At 42.2% G+C, this 12,142-nt stretch overlaps 1 protein-coding gene and 1 pseudogene across 5 annotated transcripts in view; both read right to left on the minus strand.

The window, feature by feature from the left end:
- BTBD8 (BTB domain containing 8) overlaps positions 1–12,142 on the minus strand; it is a 116,069-nt gene that overhangs the window by 84,087 nt on the left and 19,840 nt on the right. For all 5 annotated transcript variants that reach the window (XM_008264890.5, XM_070078046.2, XM_008264889.5 and 2 more), the window contains exon 4: positions 9,799–9,916. In XM_008264890.5, the coding sequence (XP_008263112.3) occupies positions 9,799–9,916 (118 nt within the window). The remainder of the gene's footprint in view (positions 1–9,798; positions 9,917–12,142) is intronic.
- Positions 1,011–2,227, minus strand: LOC138850603 (lysosome-associated membrane glycoprotein 2 pseudogene; annotated as a pseudogene).

The raw sequence follows: 12,142 nt of genomic DNA on the forward strand, positions 1-12,142 counted from the left end.
GGCTTTCAGGAAGTGCCCAGGGTTTTTAAAGCATAACTGTCTTCTCATTGGGCCATCCTATGTGGGTGCCCATTGGACCAGGGCAGGGGTTCACATACTGTATGTTGACTGGCTTGAGGTCCATGGCTTTACCTGCTATGCCACAGCACCAGCCCCAAGAATTTTTTTTTGCTTTTAATTCCTATAACTGAACAGGGGTTAAACCCAGAGTACTGAATCCAAATGCTTTAAAGTTACCACTCCTATCCAGTCTATTTCTTAGAAAATTTTATAAAAGGAAAGTTAACTTTCTCTTAGTATTTTGTGACATAAATTTACTACAGCATCCCACAGATTCACCTTTTCTAAGATAAGCTGTATAGTATAATGGATGCCCTATTTGCCAATACAATTGGGACTGATAATTGCTTACTCAAAAAAAAAAATCAAGATAGAATTTAAAAATCACTACCTATATATCATATTTCATTCTAAGTTTAGAAATAAATATGTATCCATTCACAAATATTTCACCATAAGGCCAATCTTTAAAAAAAAAACTTCAAATTTATTTGAGAAGCAGAGACAGATAATCAGAATCAGAGAGTGAGAGAGAGAGCACTCCCAAGTGCTGGTTCACTCTCAAATTCCCTCAAAGACTGGAGGGTGGGAGGTAGGGGTCAAAGCTGGGAGCTGGGAATGCAATTCAGGTCTCCCACCTAGGTGGCAGGAACCCAATTACTTGAGTCATCAACACTGCTCTAGGGACTGTATTAGCAGGAAGCTGAAGTCAGAAGCCAGAGTCAGGGATCAAACTCAAATACTCTGACGTGGAACATCGTGCCTTAATGGGTATCTTAACCAGTAGGCAAGATACCTACCTCTCAACAGCAATTCTTTAAGTGCTTTTCCTTTGTTCAATCTTTCTAAAACATTCACCTTAGTTTTCATTGGAACAGTAACTTTTTTTTTCACGTTGGAACTTGTACTTGCCTTATTATCTTGTAACAGAGATCACACGTGAATTTGTGTTACAGAGTCTGATATCCAGCATAACTTTTTTTCTGCCAATTAGGTAAGCAATCACTATAATGATAATCAAGCCTAAAAGATCAACACCAACTATAATTGGTTTTAGAATGGTGTCTCATCCACTGGACACTCCTGGGCTGTAGAATACTTTCCTTCTATCACACTGAAAGGCTGAACCCTTAAATCAAAGGTATTTATCGGAAATATCATCTGCTCTTTGTTGTACATATAAGAACTTCTCAGGGGGGGCATCCCAATAGCTAAGATTGGTATTTGCAATGCTGAAAACAGAGCCATTAACCAAATACATGCTGGCATTCACTTCCTTCAGATAGAATCAGTTTTCATTTTTCTCAGCAAAGACAAAGTCAAGATACTTAATGGTGCTTCTATTCAGCCTAAGTTGAGCAATTTGAAGGTGGCAGCTGTCAGTGGAGTTAGTTGAATTGGGGTTGATGTTAATAACCAAAGCAACCTTATCCTGAATGATGTTCAGATGCAGAGCCATCGTAGCCAGCAGACAAGTACTATTGCCATTACTAACCAAATAAGTTCCAACCCTGGTTTTTTCCTCTGGAGTGAGTGTTGTAGTAGAAGATGGCACAGTGGGGTGAATTATGGGTGTCACTGTGGTAGAAGATCTATCTCCATCACACAGAAACTCTTTTGTGCTCACTGTGCCATTTTGGACAAAAGCTTGAACAACAACATGCCAATAGTATTGGACAACATCATTTGTCTTTGATGTTGATAAACTATTGCATCTATAGATGTCATTCAAAGGAATTTCAATTTTCACAGGGTCATGAACAGTAACAATTCCTTTGTCTTCAGCATCAGGAAATACTGTTATCACTAATGTTGTAGGAAAATGAGATGCTGTCAATTAAATAATCAGATGCTTTCTCAGTGAAATTCACAATCCAGGAAAAACCAGATCCAAACTACATTGCTATTTTGAGACCAAAGTGGTCATCCCCACAAACGCTTCCATTATATGTCACATTGTGAAGATCTGAAATAGTGGCGATTTTATTAGTTTTGCTGGTATTTTATACAGTATGGTGAAATTCATCTGCCACTTTGCATAAAGGCAAGTAGCATTTTCTTAATCTGTCAAATTAAGTTCTAATGCATACAAATGGATAGCTCCCAGGACCAGGCAGAGCAGAATGAGTCCTGAGTACTGAACTGACAAGAGCTGGGAGCACACCATGATCTTAGAGGGCAGGAGGCAGCAACGGCGGCAACAGAAACAGAAAGGAAGAGGCTTGCTAGAGCTACGGCAAGAGCACTGCTGACTACTGACCACACACTGCAAAAGCCAAACAGTAACCTTTTTTCTTTTCTTTTTTTTTGACAGGCAGAGTGGACAGTGAGAGAGAGAGAGACAGAGAGAAAGGTCTTCCTTTGCCGTTGGTTCACCCTCCAATGGCCGCTGCGGCTGGTCCGCTTCGGCCAGCACACCACGCTGATCCGATGGCAGGAGCCAGGAGCCAGGTGCTTTTCCTGGTCTCCCATGGGGTGCAGGGCCCAAGCACTTGGGCCATCCTCCACTGCACTCCCTGGCCACAGCAGAGAGCTGGCCTGGAAGAGGGGCAACTGGGACAGAATTCAGCGCCCCGACCGGGACTAGAACCCAGTGTGCCGGCGCCGCAAGGCGGAGGATTAGCTGAACAGTAACTTTTTAAAAATACTTCATATATTGGGGCTGGCACTGTAGTGTAGTAGGTAAAGCTGCCACCTGCAGTGCTGGAATCCCAAAGGGGCGCCGGTTGAAGACCCAGCTGCTCCACTTCCAGTCCTGCTCTCTGCCATGGCCTGAGATAGCAGGGAACAATGGCCCAAGTCCTTGGGCCCCTGCACCTGTGTGGGACAACCAGAAGCTCCTGGCTCCTGTCTTAGGATCAACACAGCTTCAGCGGTTGCAGCCATTTGAGAAGTGAACCAGAATATGGAAGACCTCTCTCTCTCTCTCTGCCTCTCTATAACTCTGCCTTTCAAATAAATAAATCAATCTTTAAAAAAATACTTCATGTATCACTGGCTTATATGTTATGTAAGGTTAAAATAACAAATTGGGGGCCAGCATTGTAGTATAGCAGGTAAAGCTGTCACCTGCAATATGGGTATTCCATATGGGCACCAGTTTGTGTTCTGGCTGTTCTACTTCCTATCCAGCTCCCTGTCCATAGCCTGGGAAAAGCAGCAGTAGATGGCCCAAATACTTGGGCCCCTGCCACCCATGTGGGTGACCTGAATGAAGTTCCTGGCTCCTGGCTTCAGCATAGCTCAGCCTGGACATTGTGGCCATTTGGGGAGTGAATGAGCAGATGGAAGATCTCTCTCCCTCTCTTTCTCTGTAACTCTTTCAAATAAATAAGTAAATAAATCTTTATTAAAAAACAAAACAAAACAAACAAACAAAAAAAACCAACAAATTCAGGGCCAGTGCTGTGGCACAGCAAGTTAAATTCCCAGCCTGTGAGCTGGCATCCCATATGGGTGTCGATTCAAGTCCCAACTGCTCTTCTTCCAATCCAGCTCTCTGCTCTGGTCTGAGAAAGCAGTAGAAGATGGCCCAAGTCCTTGGGCTCCTGCACCCATGTGGGAGACCAGGAAGAAGCTCATAGCTCCTGGCTTTGGATCAGCCCAGCTCTGGCCATTGTGGTCATTTGGGGAGTGAACCAGCAGATGAAGACCTCTCTCTCTTTCTGCTCTCTCTATAACTCTTTCAAATAAATAAAATAATTTCTTAAAAAAATAAGAAATTTGAACAAACTCAAGTGACTCTTGGAAAGCACAAACTCACTAACAGGACCAGAAACATGTAAGTGTATTAGAGAGTGTTCTGCTAGTCTTGAGTTCAGCCTAACATGTTCTCCAGAGAGCATCTGGAGACAGCTTATGTCAAGTTCAGTTTGGGAGTTTTACCACTAGTCGTTTGTTTCCTTTCAGTTATCTAACACCTTTTCCTTTGGTTCCAAACCAAGAAATTTTACTTCTTTCCCCCTGTTGTTTTCGTATCTGGTTAATAGCTATTTTAAACCTCTCAAGAAGACAGGATTGACCATTGGTTGTTGCTAATGAAGTTATTAAGATGTATATCACATTATTGTATGGTAACCTGGAGTATTATTTCACCTAGGCTTGCTGTAAATCCTGTTAAAACAGGGAACAGCAAATGTTTTCTGTAGAGGGCCATATAGTAAATATATTGGGCTCTGCAGATTCCTCTTGCTTATTTTTCTTTTTGTTTGTGTCTCATACACAAAACAGGTCAGCTACCACTTTGGGGCCATAGTTCGTTTACTCCTGCTATAAGATAAAGTAGAATAGGCAACATTGTTGTCTCTCTTACTGATATCTAATTCATTACTTAAAGCAACTAACATTTATTTTTGAAAGTTTATAATGTGGCAAATACTACGCTAATTGCTTTATGTGCATTATCTGATTCAATCCTCTCAGCCATCTTATATTATAATTACTGTTATTATTCCTCTTAGAAATAAAGAAATTGAGACTTGGAGAGATAAAGTAACTTTCTAACAATTAGTAAATGGTAGAATCAGAATCTAAATTAAGAAGACTAACTTTGGAATTACTACACTATGCCACTTCTTAAAAAGCTTTCAGCTCATGTACCCAAGCACATATAATTAGTGGCATGGCCCATTCAAGAACACTAACTTTCTGAGTCAGTGCCAATTTGTAAAATAGAGAAATATGCATTTTATTTTTTAAACAGTTTTGTTTGTTTTAAAGATTTATATTTATTTATTTGAGAAGTAGAGGTACAGACAGAGTGAGAGACAGAGAGAAAGGTCTTCCATCCATTAGTTCACTCCCCAAATGGCCACATCCGCTGAAGCTGCAGCTATCTTAAGCCAGGAGCCAAGAGCTTCTTGCAAGTCTCCCACTGGCCTCTGAGAAATATGCATTTTAAAGGAGGATCCAACAACATCTTAATCTAAAGAATGAATGTCTAAGAGTATAATATCAGGCATTGATATGAAAAGTAGTTTGGAAGGGAAACCAGATCTCGAGCATCCACAAGAGTAAAGGTAGGAATCACTGCCATACTTTTTCAATAAGGCAGCATAAAACAACCTGAATTATGGAACACAGAAGTGCAACAAGTAAATTATCTTAAAAATATGATAGCGCTAACTTCTCTCATTAACCATTAAAATAATAAATCACACTACAAAATGGGAGGTTAGCAATGCAGTGGGTCACATAGGTGCTTAGGGACAGACTGAAGGTGACTGGAGGAAATATAAACAGAAAGAAATGCAGAATATCTAGATGGTATCTACCTGGTAATTAATTGCAATTAGGGCAGAAAAGTAATGTTACAGAGGTCTACAACGACGTGTAATGTGAAGTACAAAATAAATGGTAAAATGGCTTGGTCAAATTCACCCAGTTAATGATGGTGCAGCTGGAATAAAACCCAAGATAGACTGGTTCCATGATCCACATTTGCTTAACCATTCTGTTGTAAATGATTTCTTTGGTTTAGCTGTGCTACACAAGCAAGTGATTGGCATCAGCCTGATGTTCTAGGCCAGGCTGAGAATCACAGTAAAGAATGGATAGAGGGGCCAGCACTGTGGCGCAGTGGGTTAAAGTCCTGGCCTGCAGCGCCGGCATCCCATATGGGTGCCAGTTTGAGTCCCGGCTGCCCCACTTCCAATCCAGCTCTCTGCTTATAGCCTGGACAGCAATAGAAGATGGCCCAAGTGCTTAGGCCCCTGTACCCATGTGGGAGACCTGGAAAAGACTTCGAATCAGCCCAGCTCTGGCCATTGCAGCCATTTGGGGAGTGAATCAGCGGATGGACGATCTCTCTCTGTCTCTACCTCTTTCTCTGTAACTTTTATTTATTTATTTATTTATTTATTTTATTTTTTTTTTTTTTTGACAGGCAGAGTGGACAGTGAGAGAGAGAGACTGAGAGAAAGGTCTTCCTTTGCCATTGGTTCACCCTCCAATGGCCACCGCGATCAGCGCACTGCAGCTGGCGCACCACGCTGATCCGACAGCAGGAGCCAGGTGCTTCTCCTGGTCTCCTATGGGGTGCAGAGCCCAAGCACTTGGGCCATCCTCCACTGCCCTCCCAGGCCACAGCAGAGAGCTGGCCTGGAGGAGGGGCAACCGGGACAGAATCCAGCGCCCCGACCGGGACTAGAACCCGGTGTGCCAGTGCCGCAGGCGGAGGATTAGCCTATTGAGCCACAGAGCCAGCCTCTGTAACTCTTTTAAATAAATAAATAAATAAATAAATAAAAAGGATAGAGCAACTGGAGACATTCTTAGAAGAACTGGGTTATCAGTAATATTTGTGAAGAAGGAACTTGAGCCCGAGAGAAAGATTAACTCAGTAGAAGAGGAAATAACCTTGTTAACATACCAATTTAAACATATCAAACTGGGGCCAGTGCTGTGGCGCAGTGGGTTAATGCCTTGGCCTGAAGCGGTGGCATCCCATGTGGGCGCCAGTTTGAGACCCGGCTGCTCCACTTCCAATCCAGCTCTCTGCTGCGGCCTGAGAGAGCAATGGAGGATGGCCCAAGTCCTTGGGCCCCTGCACCCATGTGGGAGTCCTGGAAAAGGCTCCTGGCTCCTGGCTTTGGATCAGCGCAGCTCTGGCCATTGTCACCAATTGGGGAGTGAACCAGCGGATGGAAGACCTCTCTGCCTCTCCTCTGTCTGTGTAACTGACTTTCTTTTTTTTTTTTTTTTTTTTGACAGGCAGAGTGGATAGTGAGAGAGAGAGACAGAGAGAAAGGTCTTCCTTTTGCCGTTGGTTCACCCTCCAATGGCCGCCGCGGCCGGCGCGCTGCGGCCGGCGCACCGCGCTGATCCGATGGCAGGAGCCAGGAGCCAGGTGCTTTTCCTGGTCTCCCATGGGGTGCAGGGCCCAAGCACCTGGGCCATCCTCCACTGCACTCCCTGGCCACAGCAGAGGGCTGGCCTGGAAGAGGGGCAACCGGGACAGAATCCGGCGCCCCGACCGGGACTAGAACCCGGTGTGCCGGCGCCGCTAGGCGGAGGATTAGCCTAGTGAGCCACGGCGCCGGCCGTAACTGACTTTCAAATAAATCAATATATCTTTTTAAAAAATAAACATATTAAATTAGCAAATTAAACTGTTTTAAATGTTGAGACTTAAACTGAATGTAATTCTGATTATAAATCCTGGTCATCTATAAACACTTGTATTGTTCTTTTTTTGTTGTTGTTGTTTTATTTGACAGGTAGAGTTATGGACAGTGAGAGAGAGAAACAGAGAGAAAGGTCCTCCCTCTGCTGGTTCACCCCCAAAATGGCCGCTACCGCCAGAAGTGCACCGATCCGAAGCCAGGAGCCAAGCACTTCCTCCTGGTCTCCTATGCAGGTGCATGGGCCCAAGTACTTGGGCCATCCTCCACTGCCTTCCCGGGCCACAGCAGAGAGCTGGACTGGAAGAGGAGCAACCGGGACTAGAACCCGGCGCCCATATGGGATGCCAGCGCCGCAGGTGAAGGATTAACCAAGAGAGCCATGGTGCTGGCCCCGCATTGTCCTTTCAATATATGAGTAAAAATAATTGAAAATTAAAGCTGCATGACTAGAAGAACTGCTGAAGATGGGAGTTTGGTATAGTGGCCAAGATGCTGCTAGGGATGCTGCATCCTGTATCAGAGCCCCGGGCTTGAGTTCCAGCTCCACTTCAGATCCAGCTTCCTGCTTACGCACACAAGGAAGCAGCAGTACTTGGGTCCCTGACACTCATCTGGGAGACCCAAAAAAATCTCATTCTCTCTCTGCCTCTCTCTCCCTCTGCATTTCAATAAGTAAATTAATATTTAAAATGCTGGTAAGGCTCATCCAGAACAAGAACTAATTTAGAATATTCCAATATTGGGTTTGAGATGAACACATAGACTTTACATAAATATAAGTTTTTGAACTATAGACATAATAATCTCTGAACTGCATAACAAAATTAGTATGTACTAAACAGAGATGCTCAAGTATTGACTAGGAAAGTAACCTTGTGATTTAGCATATGCAACTGTAACTCACATAAGAACAACAAAGTAGGCAGACGTAAGTGAGATCTTGAAATATATCCTCAGGAAATTGCCTTTCTAGCTATTTTTATTGCTGGGTCAAGAAAACAAACCAGAAATGTGAGCATAAAGTGTGCTGGTATTCAAACCTAATATTCTAAATCCAGCTTCTTAAATACAGTCCTATTAGTCCACTGTCAGGCAGCACACAGGGAAAGAAAAAATACCCTTTGAGGACATATTGCAAATGACTACGGGATACTGCCTTCCTGTATGATAGCAACAGCTTCAGGGCTCTGTAAGAATTTTGCTGGGATGCCCATATGGTCTCAAGAAAAACATGGACACAAAATAACAGTAAATTAATTTTCAAATAAAATTGTGCTGGTGAAAGAGATAGAAGGAGAGGATACAGAGAGAGGAGAGAGGAGGGAAAGGGAAGGAGAGGAGAGAGGAGACAAAGGCGGCAGACAAGGAAGGAAGGAGGGAGGGAGAGAAGAAAGGAGGGAGGCAGGGAGGGAGGCAAGGAGGAAAAGAGGCAGGTATGCAGGCAGGCAGACATCACACTTTAGGAAATAGATATTCATGATACAGAACTCAACTTATCTTAAATTCTGTTAAAATACATAATGCAGATATCATAAGAGTTAGGAAAATGTGTGTGTACACATACTTATAAAGTACATTTCCCAGAGAGAAAAGCTCAAATTCTGAAGAGTAAGCAGTCATGAAAACTGTAATCCTAAAGTGTGACAATATACTGCTGTCAATTAGCTGGCAAGAATCAGGATGATCTTTGAGAGCACAAATCACCACTGGCCTAACAGGTCACTGTAATCTAAATCTACTGCTAATTTCATTAAGGCCTGAGACCCTTGGACCTAGAAGACTGCTTCTTGCCACTGCCATTAGTCTGGTTCTTCTTCTCCAGGAGTACCATGCTAAGTTCTCATCAACATTTTGTTTGAGACACAAAGAGAGGGAGGAAGAACTATCTGTGTTCCTTGGTTTTCTGGTTCTGATTCTCATGCATAGAAAGGCCCAGCTATATTTCTTTCCCTTCAATTCCAGCAGATAATCTGTATTCCTTATTAAAATTTTTCTTCTTTTAAGCAGATTTTAGCTACTGGTGCAATCGAAAGAGCCTAAAGAAAGCAAGCCTTAATTTGAAATCTAGAAGCCTGGAAGGCCTAAGGAAACCATTTTAAAGCAGAACAATGGTTTTAAAACATTCAACCTCTTAATCAATGCTATTAATGAGCATCATCTATTTTGAATCACAGAATTCAAGCCAAAATGCAGTCAGAGAAAAATACATGCCATTCATGTAGAAATAATCATCCTCAATACTATAATGCTTATAAAATTAAAAACTACATTTTCTGTGACAGTAGCTTTCAAGCCCATATTAGGCAACAGAATATTTTCTTCTAATGAAATCTCCGGTTCACGGCCATAAGCTAGCTGAAAAGAGATCTGCTCTGGCAGAACGTGTGCATGTGCATGCGGTTGTCCACAGGGTGGGCACACCTGTCCTGCGTGAGCCTGCAGGTCAAAAACCCCATTGGCTAGCATCTCCTCCCCTGCCAGATACCCCCTGAGGAATCATCATGGAGCCCTTGTGACCTTAACTTACAGCTTGAAAACCACTGTTAGGAAAAGGTAGTCACACCTTTGGTTACTGTCATAACCAAGGCACCATGTCAATCACATGTGTGTTTACCTGTGAGCTTTGAAATTTTTTCCATCAACATAAATATCAATATCTGGACAACAATGTTTCAGATAAAGCTTCAATAAATCTTCTCCTAATTCAGATGCAGGTTCCAAGTCACAGTTATCTTTAAAAGAGAAAAATAAAACTAAAAAATAGTTTCTCTAATTTTACATGCAAAAATTTTGTTTTCTAATATTAGTAACAGGTTTTTCTACATAATAATTTCAATCAGCTGGGATATATTTAAGTGGCAAATCTAAAATAATATAAAAATTTTAAATATTATGCTTTCTACTTTTGAAATATATATTTCCACTTATACTTAAATACAGATATGCCTTTAAATATATTATCACAAAGTTATACACCAAAAATGAAATTACTTCAGAAACACCTGAATTAGAAAGTTAGCTGAATTAGAAGCTTAGCCTACTAAGCCAAAGCACTAGCCTGAAAATGAGTATTTTAAAGAACTATTGCTAATTCAAAAGATTCACCATTTAATTAGTAGGAAGTGAAATATAATACATCTATACATTAAAATAGAAAATTACTATACCATATATCATAGCTCACATATAGGATATTTATCACTGGATATTATGGTATCTGAATAGAGGTATATACATACCATACATACATATGTATGCATACAAACATGTATATTTAATGTACGTGTGTGTATATATATATATATGAAAAATACTACCTGGTGTCAAATTAAATTTTACCTGAGGCTGTCTCTGTTCTTTGAGTTCCTACCTAATAAGCTATATCCTAACTTGGCACATAAATAAACCAAAACCTAATTTAGAGGTATACATTTTTAGTAACAGCCATATCTCAGCCAATCACAGGCAGCCTACTGAATAGATGTAAATGCCTAGCTGTAACCACTCAAGCTTTTTCTGTGCTTTACTTCCGTGTTCTGTCTATAAATACTCCCTGCCTACTCTGTAGCCACAGCTCTCTGAATCTCTTATGGTTCAGCGTGCTGCCAGATTCATGAATAGTTCTTTGCTCAAATAAACTCAGTTAAATTTATTTTGTCTATATTGTTCTGAATTCCTTACTTTGTGATATTAATATCTGTTTCCAAGAAAAAAATTGAATATTATATATATAATATCTACCTATGAAGCAAATATGGCAAAATGTTAAATATTAAAACTAAAAAAGTAAACTTATAAAATAATTTATTTTTTCTAGTTTTTCTTTTAACAACTGTATATCTTTATTTAGCCAGTCCAGAAACTATTTAGCCAGTCCATCTGATGAGGATCAGTTCCTGGTGAGAAGATTCACACTAAATTTACAAGTCTGGAGTATAAACCACAATGCCAGTATTGGCTCCCCCACTGAAAGAGATCCAGACTCTGACTACTACTCAACATCTCCACTGCTACCTCCTAGTCCAAGCCACCATCCTCCCTCAGCGGGATTTCTGCAATAACCTTATAACAGGTCGTCTACTTTTGATGCACACAATCTATTTACAACAAAGCTTCCAGAGCAATATTTAAAATGCAATTCAAAGGCCGGTGCCACGGCTCACTAGGTTAATCTTCCGCCTGTGGTGCCGGCACCCCAGGTTCTAGTCCCAGTTGGGGTGCTGGATTCTGTCCCGGCTGCTCCTCTTCCAGTCCAGCTCTCTGCTATGGCCCGGGAATGCAGTGGAGGATGGCCCAAGTGCTTGGGCCCTGCACCCGCATGGGAGACCAGGAGAAGCACATGGCTCCTGGCTTCAGATCGGCCGCAGCGCTCCTGCCATAGCGGCCATTTGGGGGATGAACCAACGCAAGGAAGACCTTTCTCTCTCTCTCTCTCTCTCTCTCTCTCTCTCTCACTGTCTAACTCTGCCTGTCAAAAAAAAATATTTAAAAAAAAAAATGCAATTCAGAACACAACCCACCCCAGTTCGAGCCCTCCTATGGCTCTATTTCCTTTGTGGTTGGCTGGGCAGAAGTTTGGATACCCTGGGCATATCACTTGCTGCTGCATCTGAAATGGGGGCAGTCTTGCGGGAGTAAGCCTTTAATTCTAGATAGCATCAGAATTAAACGACTACGGGTGGCACTGTGGTTCAACACCGGTAAAGCTGCCGCCTGCAGTGCAGGCATCCCATATGGACACTGGTTCAAGACCTAGCTATTCCACTTCCAATCCAGCTCTCTGCAATGGCCTGGGAAAACAGAAGATGGCCCAAGTGCTTGGGCTCCTGCACCCACGTGGGAGACCTGGAAGAAGCTCCTGACTCCTGGCTTTGGATAAACCCAGCTCCGGCCGTTGCAACTATTTGCAGAGTGAACCATTGGATGGAAGACCTCTATCTCTCTCTCTCTTTACCTCT

Source organism: Oryctolagus cuniculus, chromosome 7 (assembly GCF_051225735.1).
Source record: "Oryctolagus cuniculus isolate XC-2025 breed Fujian yellow rabbit chromosome 7, ASM5122573v1, whole genome shotgun sequence".
In the NCBI taxonomy this organism is placed as follows: domain Eukaryota; kingdom Metazoa; phylum Chordata; class Mammalia; order Lagomorpha; family Leporidae; genus Oryctolagus; species Oryctolagus cuniculus.